The sequence below is a fragment of the Jaculus jaculus genome, chromosome 16, assembly GCF_020740685.1.
Source record: "Jaculus jaculus isolate mJacJac1 chromosome 16, mJacJac1.mat.Y.cur, whole genome shotgun sequence".
Taxonomy (NCBI): Eukaryota; Metazoa; Chordata; class Mammalia; order Rodentia; family Dipodidae; genus Jaculus; species Jaculus jaculus.
Window position 1 is genome coordinate 46,538,807 of NC_059117.1, and position 22,006 is coordinate 46,560,812.

Sequence of the window (22,006 nt, forward strand, 5' to 3'; positions counted from 1 at the left end):
GCTTAACAGTTTTTAAATTTGATTTGTCACACCCAATATTATGGAATCTAGACCTTTATTTTGTACTTTTATCAGTCCCCAAAATAATCAGAGACATGAGGCACAACAGATCTTAATGCCATATGATGAACATCTTGTTTCAAGGGCTAAGTCTAGAGGGTTATGAATTTAAGTTTAGCCTGAGCTATATCATAAGTCTGAGGCTATCCTGAGCTACACAACAATCCTCTACATACACAATAATTATTATTTTATGAAACAACACAGAAGGGCTTAAATTCACACCTGGTGGTGGACTGATGTGTAGACCATTCTTCAGACTCCACTGTGCAGGAAAAATGCCAGGACTGTGGGCATGGCACACAAAGGATCTCCGCATGTGGTCTTCTGCTCGCAGATCATCCATTTCCACCAGAAAGTACTTCTCATCAAAAACCTATGCATACAATTAGCAGATAAAACAGATAAATGGTTTTATATTGTATATATAAAGTATATATTTACACATACATCTATTTATTCTCATAAATTTGCTTTTTTCTTGACATAGCCAATATATTACAGAAGTTCATTCCTAATCACACTGGATATTAATAATGATAAATATTCAATAAATCTTAACTCTATATTGGGCACTATTTAATGAAATATTTTTCATATATTTGTTCAGTTTTCATTTTCTTAACAACCTAATTAGGTAAGTACCATTATAAATGCCATTTTGTAGATAAGGAAAATGAAAAAGTAAAGTAACTTACCCCAGGTTATACACACAATAGCAAAACTTGGATTCACAAACCAAGTATTTGGGCTCCAAGAAAAATTTAGTTTGGGCTCATAAGAGGTCAACTAAACTACTTTACTAGTTTGTTTGTTTTTTTAACCCTACCCCAGAAAGAAAGAAGCTAAGGAACTCTTCTGGCTCCTAAGCAGCTGGCATCTCTTTAGACTCTAAAGGGTCTTAACTCTACTTGGTTCAAAATTTCTCCTTGCTCTGAGAATAATCCTCCACAAGATAACAAAATGTCAATCTAAACAGGTCAGATGGTTAAGCATCCAGGCAACTATTCCCACAGCCACACTCCACTTTGGGTTCTACTCTCAATATATGGGCTTCTGTTCTAGTTCTAAACTGAATTCTCTCCCTTGTAGAGTATCTCAGTAACTGGCACTGACTATATGTTCAGCTCTGTGGTTACTCTTAACAAGAGACTTATTTTTTTGTCATCTGTCTGAAAGATTAAAGTCTAAATTTGGAATACATGGCTATAGCTATCTTACTACCAGAACTGAAGATACTAATTATCTGTCTGTCACACTTCCGTAACTCAAAAGTACTGTACCAGAGTGAATGGTGATGGTACTCTTGTGTTCATACTTTACAAATGCCATGGCTGGCACACCAGTCAAATCCCCTTCAGTTACATGAAGCTAACCCTACAACAAAGAGCATACCCCCACTATTCTGCTGTCCTGACTTACTCTGCTTTGGTTTTTAGCTACTGATCTCTGAAGAAGGAATAACACAAAGAAAATTGGATAATATAACACAAAATGTGCTCAGAAGTAATTCTGACTTTACAATGAGTTAGTTACATTAGTACAGCTTGAAGATTAAAACATTGTAATTTCCTCAAAGTCATCCTGATGGGTATTCTTCCCAGAATAATTGCTCCAACATTACCTTAACAACTGTAGCAGGAGAGATCCCAAAAGGAGCCCATGGGTCCACAGCTTCCAATTTCATATTTACAGAAAATGTATGAGTTCCAATAACTTGTTTATCCTGAAATGCAAATACCAAAAGAAACTAAAAAATAGTATTTTGTATTAACTTTATACGCACATATACCTGAATACTTGTAATAATACTCATTGTCAACTTTATTGGGTTTGGAATCAGCTAGGAACTATACTTCTGGGCATGTCTTTGAGGGTACTTTCTCAAAGAGGAAATGAGAGGTTTAACTGGGGGGGGGTACTTAAGAGGTTTAACGAAGGCTGGAGCTCTGAACTGAATGAAAAGGGAAGGAGAAAATAAGCAGAGTTCGAGCATTCATCTCTCTCTGCTCCCTGACAACAGATATGATGTGACCAGCTATCTCATGATCTCACTGCCATACTTTCCCCATCATAGTGAACTGTATCCTCTCAAACCATGAGCCAAAATAAACTCTTCTGCCATCCTTAGGTTGCTTTTGGCAGGTTATTTTGTCACAGAAACAAGACAAGTAACTAATGTAACTACTCAAATTGAAACAATACAGGAAATACTCCTTGGAACACAAGGGACACCTGGAGGAAAAACAAATTTTATGACAAGTTAGAACTATGTAGTTAAGAGTGGAGAAGACGAAGACAATAATGTGGTCATCCCTGCAGTCTAACCCTCTCCTTACCAGAGGCCACCTTCTCATCCCTCCAAGGGTTTTCACTTGTGCTTTCATGTTCACATTTTTTTCTGCTATATAGAGAAAAATATCTATTTTTCATGTTTTTGTTTTTACCTTAAATAAGTAAGATGGCAATGGCTCTTCTTCTTTCACTTTGGCCAGAATCTCTTGCCACTCAGCTTCAGTTTTCAGATGCCTGATGGCTTTGGTGAGAAAACAAAACAAAACAAAACAGCATGCTTTATAGGATGAGAAAACCTATACACTTTTAAACTATTCTAAAAGCATTTCCATAAGCAAAATAGTACTTTCCACTGGGAACAGGAAAGGTTTTAAGCCATGTGTGCCCATCTTATACAAAATAACATACACCTTAATCTCAGTACTAGGCTCTACTCATAGTTCAGAGAGTTAGGCTTATGAAAAATCTACAGTAAAAGCACACAAGTATTGGGCTGGAGAGATGGCTTAGTAGTTAAGGCGTCTGCCTGCAAAGCCAAAGGACCTCAGTTCAATTCCCCAGGACCCACGTAAGCCAGATGTACAAGGGGGCACATGCATCTGGAGTTCATTTGCAGTGGCTGGGGGCCCTGGCATGCCCATTCTCTTTCTCTCTCTCTCTCTCTCTCTCTCTATGCCTCTTTCTCTGTCTAGAGTTCATTTGCAGTGGCTGGGGGCCCTCGTGTGTCCATTCTCCCCCGCTCTCTCTCTCTCTCTCTCTCTCTCTCTCTCTCTCTCTCTCTCTCTCCCTCCCTCTTTCTCTCTCTCTCAAATAAATAAATAAATTTAAAGAAAAGCATGAATATTGCTATAGTCCAAAAATAACTACAAAAATTCCAAATTGAGACAAATAATTATAAAGACAAAGTCATTTAAACAATAACTTGAAGGATGGGGAGACTGCTCAGCGGTTAGAGGTGTTTGCCTGCAAAGCCTACAGGCATGTGTTCAATTCCCCACTACACATGTAAAACCAGATGCATATAGTGGAGCATACATTGAGTTTGTTTGCAGTGGCAAGAGGCTCTGGTGCTTCCATTCGCTTTCTCTCTCATAAATAAATAAAAAATATGTTTTGAAAATAAAATAAATGATTTGATAGTATTGGAATTTCTTTTAGGCAAACAATTTTCTGTTGACTCAGTTTGCTCACTTTATCTTTCTAAATGCTACCAAGAGAATTTTTTTTCTTTGTATGATAAGGGGCCAGTAGGGGTTAGTACAAAAGTCTACAAAGTACATCAATATGTGTCCTACATGATACATGCCATAATAAGACCAGAAGAAAACCAAGCACATGGTAAAACAACTTGGTACTGGGAAGTAACAAAGGCTTTCATAATAGATAGCACACTGCATTTTTAGCCTCACTGCAAGAATAATGGGATAGCTAATAGAAAAATGCTATTAGTCTTCACCTAGTGGGGGCTGCAGCTCATATCCCTGCTGAGCAGCCCAACCGACGTGATGAAGAAATGGATCCAAGTAATATAGCCAAGGTTCAAAAGTGTCAGAACTTTCAAATCCTTCATAACGCAGTTTCAGTCTTCCCCCAATGTTCTCTACCACGGTGACAATCCATGTGCTTAAAGAATCCCGAAAAGACTGGCATTCTAATCTGGATCCTGGAGCAATGAGATCTAAAGGATTTCTTCCATTACGGAGCTATAAGTTAAGAAAGAGTTAGATTGTAGAGGTTAACATATTTTCTTGTTTTTGAGGCAGGGTCTCACTCTAGCCCAGGCTGACCTGGAACTCACTGTGTAGCCCCAGGCTAGCCTTAAACTCAAGGCAATCTTCTTATTTTAATCTCCTTAGTACTGGGACTAAAGGCTTGTACCACCACACCCGACTAACACATGTTTTTTTGAAGTCAAGTTTTAAATGATCTCAAACCATTCTTCACATTTTTTTACCCATTCAAAAGGAATTGGAAATAGCTGAACCTTCAGTACATTTGTTTCTTAATAGAAATATTCTGCAAAGTTTCTATATCCAGGTATGCTAAAGAACATGTGAACAAATGGAATATATTCATAGCTAAAAGATTTTTTTTATGGTACCAATATCTGTCCAAACAACTCATGGTCTAACCTACTTAGCAGCAAATAACCTATCATAATGCTCACACAAGTGCAATAGTGGTGCACAGCCATGGTGGGAAACCAACTGCTCTTGATTTGGCTAACTGATCCCCTCAGTGGTACAAGACCCATAGCTGGAACTGGGAAACAAGTCAGAACCATATCCAAACATAAGCCCACTCTCCATTATCAAGCTACCACCAGTCGTGGGCTACAAGAGGGCCTATACCTATTAAATTCTCTATAGAAAAGTAAGGGTCATCTCATTTGTCGGGTGCTAACTGTTGGAGAATCTGCTTCTCTTTTTCAGATAGACACAGATCCTAAGGAGAGAGCTACCCCATCATACCTCAAAAGGGCCCTAGCTGAAACTAAGAACAATTGGCGAAACAAGCAAGGGGCTGTTTTCTTGGCGAACCGGGTGCCAGCACAAGGGTGAAGGAGACTGACACAGAGAAAAATCAACTCCTACCAAATCAGATATCCAGAGAACCAAAGGCCCCCAACACTTCATCATTGAAGCAGACCAAAGATGAACCCAACATGGCTTAGGGAAATTTTGTGGAACAGGGGACAGAAAGAATGTCAGAGCCACACGTTGGGTCATGATATGCAGAGACATTTATCCTACTCATAACTGTGGACTAACTCAACAAGGAGGGGCCAGAGGGAGGGGTTAGGACATGGATGAGCCTAACAATGGTACAAAATTGACTGTATTGGCTGAGTACAAAACTAATTAATTTAAAAAAAAAACACGTAATACTGAGTGTTAAGATAAGCCAGGCGTGGTGGCACATGCCTTTAATCCCATCACTCCGAAGGCAGAGGTAGGAGGATCACTGTGAGTTTGAGGACACCCTGAGACTACACAGTGAATTCTAGGTCAGCCTAGGCTAAAGTGAGACCCTATCTCAGAAAAAAAAAAAAAAAGAGTGGTCATATCTACTAGGATGGCAATAACTAGAATGATGGCAAATCTCGGCAATGACATAAGGAAATGGAGGAAGAGGGATATGTACATGCATACACATACCCTTCTTACAACACATTTCATATGTACCACAAAGAATGTTACTGGTAAGAAGATACTATTTAAAATGTAGTTTTGTTTTGCTTTGTTTTTGTTTTTTGAGGGAGAGTCTCACTCTGGCCCAAGCTGACCTGAATCTCATGGTACAGTCTCCAGAGTGCTGGGATTAAAGGCACAAGCCATCATGCCTGACTAGAAATTCCATAACCAAGAAATTCATGATACCTACTATACTAACTTGGAAGCAGGCAAACATTGAGATCGGTACACTGTCTTCTGAGACAAAGAAAAATGGGATTTCAAGTCACCAGATTTAAGAGCTGCGAATGTCCATCCTGAAGTAAAGTCAACATTTGCTCAGTTCTAGAGTAGGAGTCCTAAACAAGCCCATTTTCAAACCACATATATATATATATATATATATATATATGGATTTTCATGTGTTAGGAACTAACTCAGCAGATGCTTAGGCTAAAACACGCAGCAATACTCACGCCCTCTAGCAGCGGCACAGGAGGACTACATGCTCCCATCAGGCTCTGCCGCAGAAACGCATTCCAGTCAGACACTTTGTCTTTGATGCCTAGAAGAGAAATAAATGATGGTTACTCAGTGTCAGCCACAGAGTATGAGAAGCTAAACAGTGGAATAGTGGCTTAAAGGTGTGTCTTTTATTTTAATGCCTAAGCAATGTATAGCTTCTTTGGAAACTTGAAAAGACAAAACAAAACAAAATCCTGCTTTAGTTAAAGCTACTTTCTAGTTAATTTAGTCAGAACTGTATGAACAAAGACAGCGAGAGAGATAAATTAGTTATAATACAACTCCCTGAGGCTGGGTACAGTGGCTTACACCTTTAATCCCAACACACAGGAGGCTGAGGTAGAAGGAATGCTTTGAGTTTGAGGCTATCCTACAAGCTACAGAGGGAATTCCAGGTTAGCCTGGGCTAGACTGAGACCTTATCTTGGGAGGAAAAAACTGACTGCAATTTTTTTAATTTTTCAAGGTAGGGTCTCACTCTAGCTCAGGCTGACCTAGAATTCACTGTGTAGTCTCAGGGTGGCCTCGAACTCACGGTGATCTTCCTATCTCCGCCTTCAGAGTGCTGGGATTAAAGGCATGTGCCACCATGACCAGCTTGTGACTACAATTTTATTTTATAGGTATTTATTTACTTTATTTTTTATTATGAAAACTTTCAAAAATACAGAAAAAGGTATAAAGAGTACTCATGCACCCTAGCTTCTATAACCATAACCTCAAGCCAGTATATTTCAACTAGAATAAGCATTAGTACACTAGCACCTGCAGGCTAAATCTGCCTGCTTTCTACTTTTGTAATTAAAATTGTACTAGAAAGCAGTCATGCTGGTTGCTAATGTTGCCGGTGGCAGCTTCACACAGCAAAGCTGTAGCACAGCAGCTGTGACCCACAGAGCTGACACATTCACTAGTTGGTCCTGAACAGATAATTTGCCAAGCTTGGCAAACAATTCTATATCCTTACAAACTTCACTTCTAACCAACCAAGCATTACTTAGAAGCCAATTCTAATAATCATTTAACTGGTATCCATATAAATTTTGATATACATTTATAAAAACATAACTTTTACATAAACAGAACAGCACATCTTTTTTGTTGTTGTTTGTTTTGTTTTGTTTTTCAAGGTAGGGTTTTGCTTTAGCCCAGGCTGACCTGGAATTCACCATGTAATTTCAGGGTGGCCTCAAACTCACAGTGATCCTCCTACCTCTGCTTCCCGAGTGCTGGGATCAAACCATACGCCACCATGCCTGGCATTAAAAAAAAATTACTGATTCCTTAATGGCAAATGTCTAATTCACATTTAAATTTCATTTGTCTCATAAATGGTTTTTCAATTTGTTTGATCTCACTATGATCCCAAGTCAGAGTCATATATTGCAGTCAGTTATTGAAATTTCTCTTTATCTGTAGGTTCATTCTTTCTCCTCACCTCCTTTTCTCCTTCCTTCCCTACCTCCCTCCATTTCTCCCCTCCTATCTTTAATAATACTTGGGATTGAATCCAGGGCCTTTTGCATGATAGGCATATACTTGTTTTATTTTATTTTTCACTTAATTATTTGAGAGTGACAGAGAGAAAGAGGCAGATAGAGAGAGAGAGAGAGAGAGAGAGAGAGAGAGAGGGAGAGAGAATGGGCACGCAGGGCCTCCAGCCACTGCAAACGAACTCCAGACACGTGCGCCCCTTGTGCATCTGGGTAACGTGGGTCCTGGGGAATTGAGCCTTGAACCAGGGTCCTTAGGCTTCACAGGCAAGCACTTAACTGCTAAGCCATCTCTCCAGCCCATGATAGGCATGTATTTTACCATTGAGTTATGACCTCAGCCCTGTTGCCTATATTTTTCAATTATTTTTCATTATTTAGAACCAGAACTTAATAAAGTTCAGATCTGACCTCTTTGAAGGAGAGGAGAAAGGGTAAGTGGATTATATCCTTCCATCCAAGAGGCACCTAAGTTCTGGAGATGTCTGTTATTTTCTGGAATAACCATTTTTTCTTTTTATTTGAGAGAGAGAATAGGTGTGCCAGGGCCTTCAGGCATTGCAAACAACTCCATACATGTGCACCCCCTTATCTTCAGTTGCAAGGCTGTGTGCTTGCATCACTGTGCATCTGGCTTACATGGGACCTGGAGATTCAAACATGAGTTCTTAGGCTTCACAGGCAAGCGCCTTAACTGCTAAGCCATCTCTCTAGCCCACAATACCATCTCTTAATAGTCACTCCATGGACACATGAATTCATTTAGAACTAATAAAGTGTTAATATTCTATCATTCCTTTTTCATTGACTAAATAAAATAATGCTATAAAAAACTGATCAACTATTTGATTGAAGTAAAATTCACAAAGAGAAAACAAGGTTGTATATCTGATTTATCTATTCTTTCCCTGTATTTGCTGGCCTTTAAAATAATCACTGAGGACCTAGGTGTGGTGTCACATGCCTTTAATCCCAGCACTGAGAAGACAGAGGTAGGAGGGACACTGTGACATCAAAGACACCATGATACTACATAGTGAATTCCAGGTCAGCCTGAGCTAGAGTGAGACCCTACCTCAAAAAACAAACAAACAAAAAAAAGTAGTAATAATCAATGAAGTAGCTGACAAGACTTGCATAATATAAAGGGGGGAAATGCTGACATCAGAATAGAAGTTGGAAAGAAGGAGGGGTTCAGTGGAGGGGTTAATATAGAAATGGAGATAAAAGATGGTAGTGGCAAGAAATCATCATCACAGGGTACATTTTATATGTGTACAGAGGTTGTCAATAATTTTTTTTTAGTTTTTTATTTTTATTTATTTGAGAGAGAGAGAGAGAAAGGCAGAAAGGACAGAGAGAATGGAGTACCCACGTAGGCAGATGCACAAGGTGGGACATGTGTCTGGAGTTTGTTTGCAGTGGCTAAAGGCCCTGGTATGTCCATTCTCTTTCTATCTTCCTCTTTCTCTCTCTCCCTCTCAAATAAATAAATAAAAGAAAAAAAAGAAGAAGAAACAAGCCAGGCATGGTGGTTCACACCTTTAATCCCAGCACTCGGGAGAGCAAAGGTAGAAGGATCACTGTGAGTTCAAGGTCATCCTGAGACTAATTCCAGGTCAGCCTGAGCTAGAGTGAGACTCTACCTCAAAAAAACAAAAATAATAATAATATTTTTTTTGCGGGGGGAGTGGGTGTTGAGGTAGGGTTTCACTCTAGCTCAGGCTGACCAGGAATTCAATCTGTAGTCTCAGGGTGGCATCAAACTCATGGTGATCCTCCTACCTCTGCCTCCCAAACACGGGGATTAAAGGTCTGCATCACCAAACCTGACTCTAAATAAATTTTTTTTTAATTTTTATTTATTTATTTGAGAGCGACAGACACAGAGAGAAAGACAGATAGAGGGAGAGAGAGAGAATGGGCGCGCCAGGGCTTCCAGCCACTGCAAACAAACTCCAGACGCGTGCGCCCCCTTGTGCATCTGGCTAACGTGGGACCTGGGGAACCGAGCCTCAAACCAGGGTTCTTAGGCTTCACAAGCAAGCGCTTAACCGCTAAGCCATCTCTCCAGCCCTAAATAAATTTTTTAAAAGAAAAAAATAATCAATTAGTTCCCTGGCATCCTCCAAAATCTGTCCATAAAAGTTTTGCTTACAAATTTCACTATGAAGTCACAAATGAATGCTATTTGAAGCTACTATAGCTATTCTCTTTACTACAACTAATCGGGAGAAGTATCTTCAGTCTAGTTCCTGAGTCCTTTTGTCATGACAGTATGGCAAGATATTTCTGGTTCATTTGTACATTTCTTGATTCAGAATCAACTACTTGTCTAAGGGACCCCAATTTGTTCCAAAACAAATGGTATTTAAAGCTGAGCATGATGGTGTGCACTTTTAATCCCAGCACTTGGAAGGCAGATGTAGGTAGATTGCCCTGAGATACATAGTGAATTCCAGGTCAGCATGAACTAGAGTAAAACCATACCTCAGAAAAAAAGTGGTATTTAAAGTCAGGCGTGGTAGCTCACTTCTGTATCCCATTACCAGTTACATAGTGAGTTAGAGGCCAGCCTAAGTGACATGAGATCTTGTCTCAAAACAAGGCATTTCATGGTTGGAGAGATGGCTTTGTGGTTAAAACGCTTGCCTGTGAAGTCTAAGGACCCCAGTTTGATGCTCTATTCACCAGGACCCACATAAGCCAGATGCACAAGGTGGCACATGTATCTGGAGTTTGTCTGCAGTGGCTGGAGGCCATGGTGCTCCCATTCTTTCTCTCTCTCTCTTTCTCTCTCTCTCTCTCTTGCTCTCAAAAAAAAAAAAATTAAATTAAATTTGTTTTAAAAAAAGGTACTTCAAGTTCATAAGTGAAGTGCTATGGGTACTCACTGGCACTGCTTTATTTCTAAGCCTTTAAAGCATCTAGAACTAAAGAACCCCTTTTGCTTCTTCCATTTTCAAAGATAAACCACATGATCTTACTACAAATTCAGAAAGATCACACTTATTTAATTATATAAGCTGTATTTTCTTTTACTTAGTTAGTTCCTTTTCATAAGGCCAACAATCCTAGTTCCCAATAACCTAGATCAGGCTGACCTAGAATTCACTCTGTAGTCTCAGGGTGGCTTTGAACTCAGCAATCCTCCTACCTGTGCCTTGTATTTTTTTCTACAAAGTAAAAAGCATGGCCCATAGAAGCCCACATAACAGGACCCTAACATCCATCTTCATCTCTCAGTATCATTCATGACCAAAAATCCAGACTTTCTTGGGGTAAACTGACTTATTTCAGGGCCGAGAAAGAAAAAGTTTCTTAAGCAAAAAAAAAAAAAACCATTCAAGGAATGAAAGGGATACATATAAAGGATACATCACTGAGCTCAAAAAGGTATACACACACTAAATCTAGGAGAGTGTAGCATCAAAACAAGTAACGGTAGCCAGGTGTGGAAGCATATGCCTTTAATCCCATTACTCAGGAGGTAGAGGCAAGGGGGTTGTTGTTTAAGGACTATGGAGTTCCAGGTCAGCCTCAGCTACAGGGGACCCTACCTAGAAAAAAACAGAGCAGAACAAAACAAAAAAATAATAGTGGTAGTGATAAATTATAATTTATTCAATAAAATCAGAAACACAAGTCCACACTAACATATGTGACATTTTACACACACAGACACGTACACATGCATAAATGAGAGTAAAGGGATAAGTTTCTCTATAGTACAAAGCCAATTAAATAGAGAACAGGTGAGCGTGGTGGTGCAGGCCTTTAATCCCAGCACTTGGGAGGCAGAGGTAGGAGGATCGCTGTGAGTTCGAGGACACTCTGAGACTACATAGTGAATTCCAGGTCAGCCTGAGCTAGAGTGAGACCCTGCCTCAGGGGGAAAAAATGATTATGAGAATGTAAGACATGATTCAGGATTTTCTTATAAAAATGAATAATATCCGCCGGGCATGGTGGCGCATGCCTTTAATCTCAGCACTCGGGAGGCAGAGGTAGGAGGATTGCCGTGAGTTCGAGGCCACCCTGAGACTCCATAGTGAATACCAGGTCAGCCTGGGCTGGAGTAAGACCCTACCTTGAAAAACAAAAAATAATAATAATAATAATAATATCCACAGATTAAATAATAGTACCTTATCAAATTTACTTTTATTAGTTTGATATTTTACTATGTTCATGAATGCCTTGTTTTTAGAGCAACATTAAGTTATTTATGTATAAAAGGGCAATATGTCTAAAACTGACGGTTACTTAAAAAAAAACACAGCTAATTAAAAAAAAAAAAGCCTGTGTCAACATTCAGGAAAACTGTGCGAAGTCACCAAGAAATTTTCATGCTATTCTTACAACTTTCCTGTGAATCTAAAACAAATCAAAATAAGAAATTTAAAATATAAGAAGTCTGGTGTTTTCTTAAATCTATAATCTCTCCTCCCCAGCTTTGTCTCATCCTTCTTTCTTTTCACATGTATTGGCTCCCTCCTTTCCCCTACTTAATTTAGAGTCCCTCCAAGTAGGAGCTTTCTGGGAATGCAGCTTCATCTAGGTCATTTTGAAAACTCACAATGCTAGGTCTTGTAACTCATGCCTATAATCCCAGCATTTGAGAGACTGAGGCAGGAAGCTTGCCACAAGTTTGAGGTTAGCCTAGACTACAAAGTGTGACCCTAACCACAAAAGAATTCATGGTTACATGATGGGTTAAATGAGAGAAGAAGGGCTGGAGAGATGGCTTAGCAGTTAAGCGCTTGCCTGTGAAGCCTAAGGACCCCGGTTCGAGGCTCAGTTCCCCAGGACCCACGTTAGCCAGATGCACAAGGGGGCGCACACGTCTGGAGTTCATTTGCAGTGGCTGGAGACCCTGGCGCGCCCATTCTCTTTCTCTCTCTAACTGCCTCTTTCTCTCTCTGTCACTCTCAAATAAATAAATAAAAATACACAAAATATTTTAAAAAATGAGAAAAGACAGTGAAAACAGAAGCTCAATGTGGTGGCACAGGCCTGCAATATCAGCATTTGGGGAGGCTGAGGCAGGACGTTTTCAAGTACAAGGCCAGTTTGGCTAAAGAGTGCACAGGTATGGTGGCGCATGTCTGTAAATTCAGCACTCAAGAGGAAAAAATGTGAGTTCATGGCCAGATTGAGCTAAACAGTGAGACCCTGTTTCAAAAAAACCAAAAGATAAGAATGTAGCCCAATGGTAGGCTACTTGCATGTGTAAAGTCCTAGGTACAATCCCTAATTCCAAACAGCAGAAACAAATAATCAGTCTTACAATTGACTAAACTCAGAGAGCCTCACAGTCTGGAAGGGTGACAAGCAATTATGTTCTTTATGGGCATCATACAAACCTGAATATTTATTGAGAAATTATTTTTAAAAGACAGGGAAATATGCATTATGCATTATAAATCTTTCCATTCAAAATATTTGTGTGAAACTATGTGCTGGCGCAACAAAAAAAAACTCGAGACATGGACAATGTAAATTTTCTAACCCTAATATCACATCTTAACAGGAGTATTTTACTACCTTCTGGAGCTTCGAGGGTCTTCTTATTCTGTTCACACCACCCAATGGGGTATAGGCCAGCCTTCCTGATGTCATGCCAGAAGTCTGCTCTTCGGTCCTCCCCATAGCCCTCATAACGGAGAAGAAGCAACTGTTCACAGGCAGTAATGATAGTGGCAACCCAGTAGGTTTCAGGTTCTGTTCTAACAGCCACCTCCAGTTTCATCCCAGGAGCAAATCCATTTTGCAAACGTGTGTCGACCTAAACAAGGAAATATTAGTAACCATACAAGCATTTCACATAAGCATTTCTCTGCCCAGATTTTTTATCTGAGGCTTAACAATGCAATAAAATCTTAAGGGAGAAAGGCATGGTAGCGCATGCCTTTAATCCCAGCGCTTGGGAGGTAGAGGTAGGAAGATCACCATGAGTTCTAGGCCACCATGAGACTACATAGTGAATTCCAGGTCAGTCTGGACTAGAGCAAAACCCTACCTCAAAAAAAAAAAAAAAAAAAAAAAAATCTTAAGGGAAAGTGAGAAATTTCCATTCTAATTCATAGCCATGATCTAAGCAAAACAGAAAGAGCAATGTTGCTCTGTTACATGTGATAATGAAGGAAACTATTTTCAACAAAGTAATCTATTATGGTTACAGAAAATCCTTCCTATAAAGCATATACATTATGAAGTGTTCATATTTTAATAGCCTCAACACTTTTTCAAGAATTATTTCTATGCCACTCAAAAAATAATTTATGAAACAAAATAGGGAAATAGTAATAATGATAATAAGTTGAATGTACCATATTCAGGGTCCCATACTTCTGACTGTTCCTCAAAGTCTATTTTTCCATCACTTATCTTTGAATAATATTCTCTCTCTCCTTCCTGAAAGGGTTCTAATTCACATGAAAAGTTATACAGTGATAAAGGTATCGGTCAGCAGTTCTGGAACTAAGTTCTAAGTGGCCATACTTAGAACAATGTTAGCACTGAAAAGGTAAAAGTAATACATTATAAACTATACACTTAAATAAGTCCATGGTGACTAAGAGAAATAGGAGAGAGCGGATCAAATATGAGGGGAAAAGCTAGGCAGGTGATTCACAGCTACAGCCCCATTATTCAGGAGGTTAAGGCAGGAAGATTAAGAGTTCAAGACTAGCCTGGGCTATGCAGTAAGATGCTGTCCCAAAACACAATCAAATAAACAAAATGATGGAATTTTTAAAAAGTCAACATTAGCCAGGCATGGTAGTTCATGCTTATAATCCAACACTCAGGCGGCTGAGTCAAGGCAGATTACCACGAGTTCAAAGCCAGCCTGATCTACATAATGAGTTTAGTATAGCTTGGGCTACAGAATGAAACCACATCTCAAAAAAACATCAACATTAGACAAATACCATACAAATAAACATTTGAGCAAGAATCATTAATTAATGCTAAAATTATTGTGACGAAAAATATGGAAGGGGCTAGAGAGATGGCTTAGCGGTTAAGGTGCTTGCCTACAAAGCCAAAGGACCCAGGTCCAAATCCCCAGTACCCAGGTACAAGGTGGTGCAAGTATCTGGAGTTCATTTGCAGTGGCTAGACCACCCCTTCTCAAATAAATAAATAAATAAACTATTAAAAGTATATATATGAAATTTGAATAATCTCAAAGTTTGTCCTGATAAGAGCTTAGACAATTTTAAAAGACAAAACAAGGAACATAGTGAAGAGACCTGGCAGACACCATTTAACTGATCAAAGCTAACATCATCATCCCTACAACATCAGTATCAGCTGGGCATGGTGAACTTCCTATAATCCCAGCATTCAGGAGGCAGAGGTAGGAGTCTCAGGAATTCAAAGCCATCCTCAGTTACATAACAAGCTCAAAGCCAGTTTGGAATACATGAGACCCTGTCTCAAAAACAAGATAGGCAGCCGGGCATGGTGGCTCAGGCCTTTAATCCCAGCACTTGAGAGGCAGAGGTAGGTGGACTGCTGTAAGTTCAAAGCTACTCTGAGACTACATAGTGAATTCCAGGTCAGCCTGGACTAGAGTGAGACCTTACCTTGAAAAACAAAAAATAAATAAATAAATAAACTAAAAGCAAGATAGGCATTAGTATCATGTGTCTTTGACATCATACAAGAAAAGCACAACTTTATTCCATAACATAATTGCCAAAATCTGCACACATTCAATTTAACCATGAGGGGAAAAAAGCAAATTCAAATTGAGTAACACTGCATACAACAGTTGACATATGTTTTTTTATTTTTTTAAATATATTTTTTTTATTGACAACATCTATACTTAACAGACAACAAACTATGGAATTTCCCTCCCCTCCCCCACTTTCCCCTTTATAACTCTGTTCTCCATCATATCCCCTCCCTCTCTCCATTAGTCTCTGTTTTAATTTGATGTCATCATCTTTTTTTCCTGTTATGAGGGTCTTGTGTAAGTATTGTTAGGCACTGGGAGGTCTTGGATATCAAGACCAAATACTGTCTGGACAGTTGTATGTAAGAAGTGGTACCCTTCCTGGTGGCATAAAGAATGTTAAGAGACATACATGTTTTTAAAAGGGTCAAGTCTATTAAAGATGAAAAAATATGAAAAACTGTATATTGCATGAGACACTGGATGTGAGACAAATACAAATGTGGTATTCAAAATCACTGGAAAGTGAAAGGAGGGAGACAGAAAAGCAAAGTTCCACATTCATTATTCTGTAAGTAAGTCTATAGTTTATTAAGACAACTACTGACAGTATGGTACGAAGTTTACATTTAAAATTATTTTCTCAGACATCTAACACATCCCTAAAAAGACTGTATACTGTAGCTCTAGAAGCAGGTGTAGACAATACCAAGAAATGATGCATCTCATGAGTAAACACAGAACCTCTTTTGTATCAGCTCATTTTGAAGATTTTGTTTCATGTTTTCAGGTAAAGAACTTCCCAATATGGGATCAGGGCTTTGGAAGTCATTCAACTCTTGAGTCAGTGAAGTTTGGACTGTTAATGACTGAACCCTGTCACTAATGTCTTCAGAGTTCAAAGAGGCTCCAAGAGGCTCCACCCTAAGAGCATAGGCCTTCCTCTTCTCTCTCCTAACCCACTCAAAGCCCCTTCTGCAATGCTTCAGCCAGTGGCTCTAGTGGAGTAAATGATAACAACTTCTAATTGCACAAAGGTCTTTTTCTCTCATTTAAAGAATTAGCACCTCTGAGGTAAAATTGTCCACCTGAGTATATTCTCCAGTAAGATTTTCTCTATAGTTACCCTCCATCTCGAGAGTAGCAGCCTTGGCAAAACTGGCTTCATTTTGTGTAGGCCAACAATGAGTTCAGGCAAGCAACACCCTGGCTTGTAGGTAGGTTTCAGGCATTCCCAGCTTTTAAGCAGTCTCTCAAAGTTCTATACCATGCTGTTGTGCCAAAACAATTTTTGAAAAAGGTAAATATTCTGGACAAGGAGCCAAATCATCAGTTAGTTGCTCTTCCCATGGTTTCACCATTAACCAAAAAGGCCCCTAATTTTAACCAAAATAATCCTACCCATCTCCCTTTGCCCCCTACCCCATCCTTCCCACACCCAATTATAAAACACACAAAATTAGGTGTAAAAGATACTGTTCATCTTCAAACAGCATCTCCACAATCCACAGCATTCTTCCTTAGCATTATTTCTGTGTTTTTACAAAGACCACATTCTATGTAAAAAATTCTTCCCCTCCCAGACACTACCCTGTTCTACTCCTAAATGGTAACTACTACCCTAAATTATAATACTGCAATATCACCTAATTTTTTCAAAATATTTTTACTTATTTATTTGAGAGAGATATGAGCATGCCAGGGCCTCCTGCCACTGCAAATAAACTTCAGTTGCATGTGCCACTTTGTGCATCTAGCTTTATGGGGGTAATGGGGAACGGAACCTGGGCCAGCACGTTTTGCAAACAAGAACTTTATTTTTTTAAGTTGTGAAAGTGGGAGTAAGCTTTTCTTTTTTTTTTAAACTTTATTTATTTATTTATTTGAGAGCGACAGACACAGAGAGAAAGACAGATAGAGGGAGAGAGAGAGAATGGGCGCGCCAGGGCTTCCAGCCTCTGCAAACGAACTCCAGACACGTGCGCCCCCTTGTGCATCTGGCTAATGTGGGACCTGGGGAACCGAGCCTCGAACCGGTGTCCTTAGGCTTCACAGGCAAGCGCTTAACTGCTAAGCCATCTCTCCAGCCCGCAAACAAGCACTTTTAACCAACCATTGAACCAATCTCCCCAAAACAAAATCACCTTTTTTTTTTTTTTTTTTGGTTTTTCTAGGTAGGGTCTTACTCTAGCTCAGGCTGACCTGGAATTTACTATGTAGTCTCAGAGTGGCCTTGAACTTACAGCAATCCTCCTACCTCTGCCTCTTGAGTGCTGGGATTAAAGGCATGTGCCACCACACCGGGCTTCCAAAATCACCCATTTTTTTGACAGTGTTTTTGTTGTTGTTTGTTTTGGGTTTTCGAAGTAAGGTTTCTCTCTAGTCCAGGCTGACCAGGAATTCACTCTGAGTGGTCTCAAGCTCATGGTGATCCTCCTACCTCTGACTCCCAAGTGCTGGGATTAAAGGCGTGCACCACCATACCCGACATGACAGTATTTTTAATACCATTTAAGATTACTCTTATTCCTGAAAAATACTGCTTATGAGGTTCTTTTCACATCGTTACATGTAATGCTAGTCTTTTTCAATGTTATGTATGCTACAGTTTATCTATTCTAGTGTTACCTGTATTTGGGCAATTTGGAGGGTTTTTGTTTTGTTTTGGTTTGGTTTTCCAAGGTAGGGTCTCGCTCTAGCCCAGACTGATATAAAAAGTCACTATGTAGTCTTAGTCTGGCCTCAACCTCACAGAAATTCTCCTACCTCAACCTCCCAAGTGCTGGGATTAAAGGGGTGTGCCACCATGCCTGGGGGGGTGCTCTTATTGCAATGGTGGTGGTTATTTTGGTTTTTCAGACAGGGCCTCTATGTGAAACCAGGATCACTTCAACCTCGTGGTCCTGCTGCTTCAGTCTCTCAAGTGCTATGATTATTGGCATGTACCACCACACCAGGCTTCAGTTCAGTCTGGGAGGCTACAAATAATGAACAGCTCTGTACAGCCCTTGGTGTATACAAATGTTCATTTTTGTAGTAGATTATTACTGAACTATTTTTCCAAAGTAAATGTACAAACTTACTGTGGTGGTTTGATTCAGGTGTCCCCCATAGGTGTTCTGGATGCTAGTTTCCCCAGCTGATGGCAATTGGAAATTAAAGCCTTTTAGAAGTGGTGTATTGTTGGGGGCGGGCTTATCAGTATTATACCCAGTTTCCCCTTGCCAGTGTTTGGCACACTCTCCTGTTGCTATTGTCCATCTTATGTTGGCCAGGGGGTGATGTCCATCCTCTGCTCATGTCATCATTTTCCCTGCCATCGTGGAGCTTCCCCTCCCGCCTATAAGCCAAAATAATCCTCTTTTTCCCACAAGCTGCTCTTGATTGGGTGATTTCTACCAGCAATGCGAACCTGACTGCAACACTTACTCTCTCCCCAAATGTGTATGAGCTGGGTGTGATAGCAGAAGCCTTTAATTCCAGCAGGCTGAGGTAGGATTAGGAGTTTGAGGCCTGCCTGAACTGATGCTGCAGTGAGTTTCAGGTGGTGACACAGAAGACTGTTTTCACTTCATCAAGGGGGCAAGCATAAGCTCTTAAGTTACTCTTATAAAGCACTAGTCCTATTCAGCATGGCAAAGTTCTCAGGAGCTCATCACCTCTCAAATGTCTTATCTTTTCATATCACCACACTAGGAATAAGGTTTCAGCATATGAATTTTGGGGTGACCCAAACATTTGGCTCAAAGCAGAGGTAATTAGGTTAGACGAGGACATATAGTGAAGCTATGATATCATTCAGTTAGCATCCTTATAAGAGATATCAGAGAGATCTCACACAGGCATGTGCACACATTTACACACACTCACAAACAAACACACACAGACACACATACTCTCTATCTCTCTTTCATACCTGCTAACCCCTTCTATGAGACACAAGAAGGCAGCCATCTGCAAACAAAGTACAGGGCCCTGACCAGAACATGACAATAAGCTTAAGACTGAGTCTTCAGAATTGTGAGAAATAAATTTCTGTTGTTTAAACAACCCAATAGAAGATGTTAGATCATGAAAGCACAAATAAACTATGACAAATATGAAAGAAAAATGAGATGGAGACTTTATAGCCCAAACTAACCTCAAACTATATAACCTAGGTAGGCCTCAAATTCATGATCCTCCTACCTCGGTTTCTCAAGGGCTGGAATTTTAGGCACAATTACTTAATGTGCTTTAGAGGGGAGTTTAGGAGGAACAGGTTAAAAACCAAGTCTATAGGGGGTAGATCATGGATGAACCTAAACAATGGTACCAAACTGCCTGTATTTGCTGAAAAGAAAACTAATAAATTTTAAAAAAACAAGTCTAGACATAAATTATTGATAATATAAAATTCTAAAGCTGTCACAAGGACTGGAGAGATGGCTTAGCGATTGAGCTGCTTGCCTACAAAGCCAAAGGACCAATGTTTGAATCCCCAGGACTCACATAAGCCAGATGCACAAGATAACACATGTGTATAGAGTTTGTTTGCAGTGACCACAGGCCCTCGCATGCCCATTCTCTCTTATCTTCCTCTTTCTATGTCTCTCACATAAAAAAAAAAATCAATAAAGCTGTCATATAGGACAAATATGCTATCTAAAATATTAACCTAAGGACTTTTAGGTGAGATGGTAGCATAGGAGCCACACCAAACCAGACTAGGGATGGAAATAAGCCATAAACAGCAAGATAAACTCTTCTACCGAAAAGTGAAGGTACGTAAGTTACTATCAACCACAGCAGAGAAGCAGGAGAAACTAAGAATTTCCAGAAAGGAGGAAATTGGCCAGAATCCCGCCAAAGTACCAGCATACCTGGTACAAGTACCCACCCACCTGGCCAGTGAAGCGCTGCAGAAGCAGAAACCAGGTGGGAGATTTTCCACTCACATCACCACCTCACAATGTCAAGAAACCTGTGGGAGAAGACAGTAGGGACCAGCTGAGCAGCTACTGAAGGAGAACAAAAACAAGACCAGCTGAGCAGCTCTGGTACAACTCTAGGGATCTTGTACTGTCCCCCATCCCCCAACCATCATTGCTGCACTGAACCACCAGAGAACTCATTAAACTCCCCCTACCCCTTCCACAGACCATCCAGCACAGCTGGTAAGAACACCAGATCATCAGCACAACACAGAGGGATCAAGGTGGGAAGTTAGCACTGGTGAGATTGGAAGCCATCTGTGGTGGTTTGATTCAGGTGTCCCCCATAAACTTACATGTTCTGAATGCTAGGTTCCCACCTGATGGAGATTTGGGAATTAAAGCCTCCTGGAGGCAGTGTATTGTTGGGGATGGGCTTATGGGTGTTATAGCAGGTTTCCCTTTGCCAGAGTTTGGCACACTCTCCTGTTGCTGTGGTCCACCTTTTGTTGGCCAGGGGGTGATGTCCAACCTCTGCTCATGCCATTGTCTTCCCCTGCCATCATGGAGCTTCCCCTCAAGCCTGTAAGCCAAAATAAACCTCTTTTTCCCACAAGCTGCTCTTAGTTGGGTGATTTCTACCAACAATGTGACCCTGACTGCAAAACCACCCCAAAAGGTAACAGGGCTTACTGACACAAAAGCAGGTACATAGGGCTGCACTGAAAGTGCCAATCTCTCTTTCCATGTGTGCGCAGGTTATGACTTATATATTCTTGGTTGGCTTTACCATTCTCAAATAAGCTGTATTTTGAGGTTTACTATTGTTGCCTTTGACATTTCCTGATTCACAGGACCTTTGTGTATGTCTTCTATCCTTACTGGGGGAAGGGTCTGACTCAGCCCCAGGCTGATCTGAAAACCATTTCAAACCAGAAATCTCAACCTCTTGGTTGACAGGATTAGGGGCTTTGGTTTATTAGATTATCCATTTGTTTTACTCTCTAGTCTTGCATGAATACTCTATGCTGGTTTGGACTAAATGTCCATATTGTTGAGTTGAATTTTAGAATTTGCTAGTAAATTGCTCTGCCCAACCTACTAGAATATTTGAGTAGCAGGTAAACTCAACACCTAGTATAGCTCTGCTGTTTTCTTGTAGTATAAGAGCTAAACATGACAGCTTAAACTCCTACCCTGAAGATATATAAAGTCAGATTTACATGTCTAAGAACACTGCAGATAATTACAAAACCCAAGCATCAAGTTAACTCAAGATGCAAAAACCCCTACATTATAATACAAGAAACACAAAAAATCAAGACAATATGGGCTAGAGAGATGTCTTAGTGGTTAAGACACTTGCATGAGAAGCCTAGGGCCCATGTTCGGCTATCCAGATCACACATAAGATAGACACACAAAATGAGGCAAGCACAAGATAGCACATACCCACTAGGTGGTGAAAGCATGTGGAATTCAATGGTAGTGGCTAAGGCCCTGGCATACCAATTCTCTCTCTCCCTTCCCCTCTCCTAATCACTCTCTCTAAAATAAAAAAAATAAGGGCTGGAGAGATGGCTTAGCACTTAGGTGCTTGCATTTGAACCCTAAGGATGCCAGTTTGAGACTCAATTACCCAGTACTCACATAAGACAGATGCACAAGGTGGCGTGTGTATCTGGAGTTCATTTGCAGTGGCTGGAGACACTGGTACATCCATTCTCTTTCTTTCTCTCTCTCTTCTCCTCCCTCCCTCCCTCTCTCTGTTGCTCTCAAATAAATAAAAATAAAATTTTAAAAATAGATAAAAATCAAGACAATACAATCCCACCAAAAATTATAAATTCATCAGAA

At 40.1% G+C, this 22,006-nt stretch overlaps 1 protein-coding gene across 7 annotated transcripts in view; it reads right to left on the reverse strand.

Moving 5' to 3' along the window:
- Sfmbt1 (Scm like with four mbt domains 1) overlaps nucleotides 1–22,006 on the reverse strand; it is a 303,481-nt gene that overhangs the window by 43,011 nt on the left and 238,464 nt on the right. For all 7 annotated transcript variants that reach the window (XM_045135994.1, XM_045135999.1, XM_004652749.3 and 4 more), the window contains 6 exons: nucleotides 13,094–13,334; nucleotides 6,005–6,093; nucleotides 3,812–4,058; nucleotides 2,508–2,596; nucleotides 1,685–1,786; nucleotides 286–436 (listed from right to left, as the gene is read on the reverse strand). In XM_045135994.1, the coding sequence (XP_044991929.1) occupies nucleotides 286–436; nucleotides 1,685–1,786; nucleotides 2,508–2,596; nucleotides 3,812–4,058; nucleotides 6,005–6,093; nucleotides 13,094–13,334 (919 nt within the window). The remainder of the gene's footprint in view (nucleotides 1–285; nucleotides 437–1,684; nucleotides 1,787–2,507; nucleotides 2,597–3,811; nucleotides 4,059–6,004; nucleotides 6,094–13,093; nucleotides 13,335–22,006) is intronic.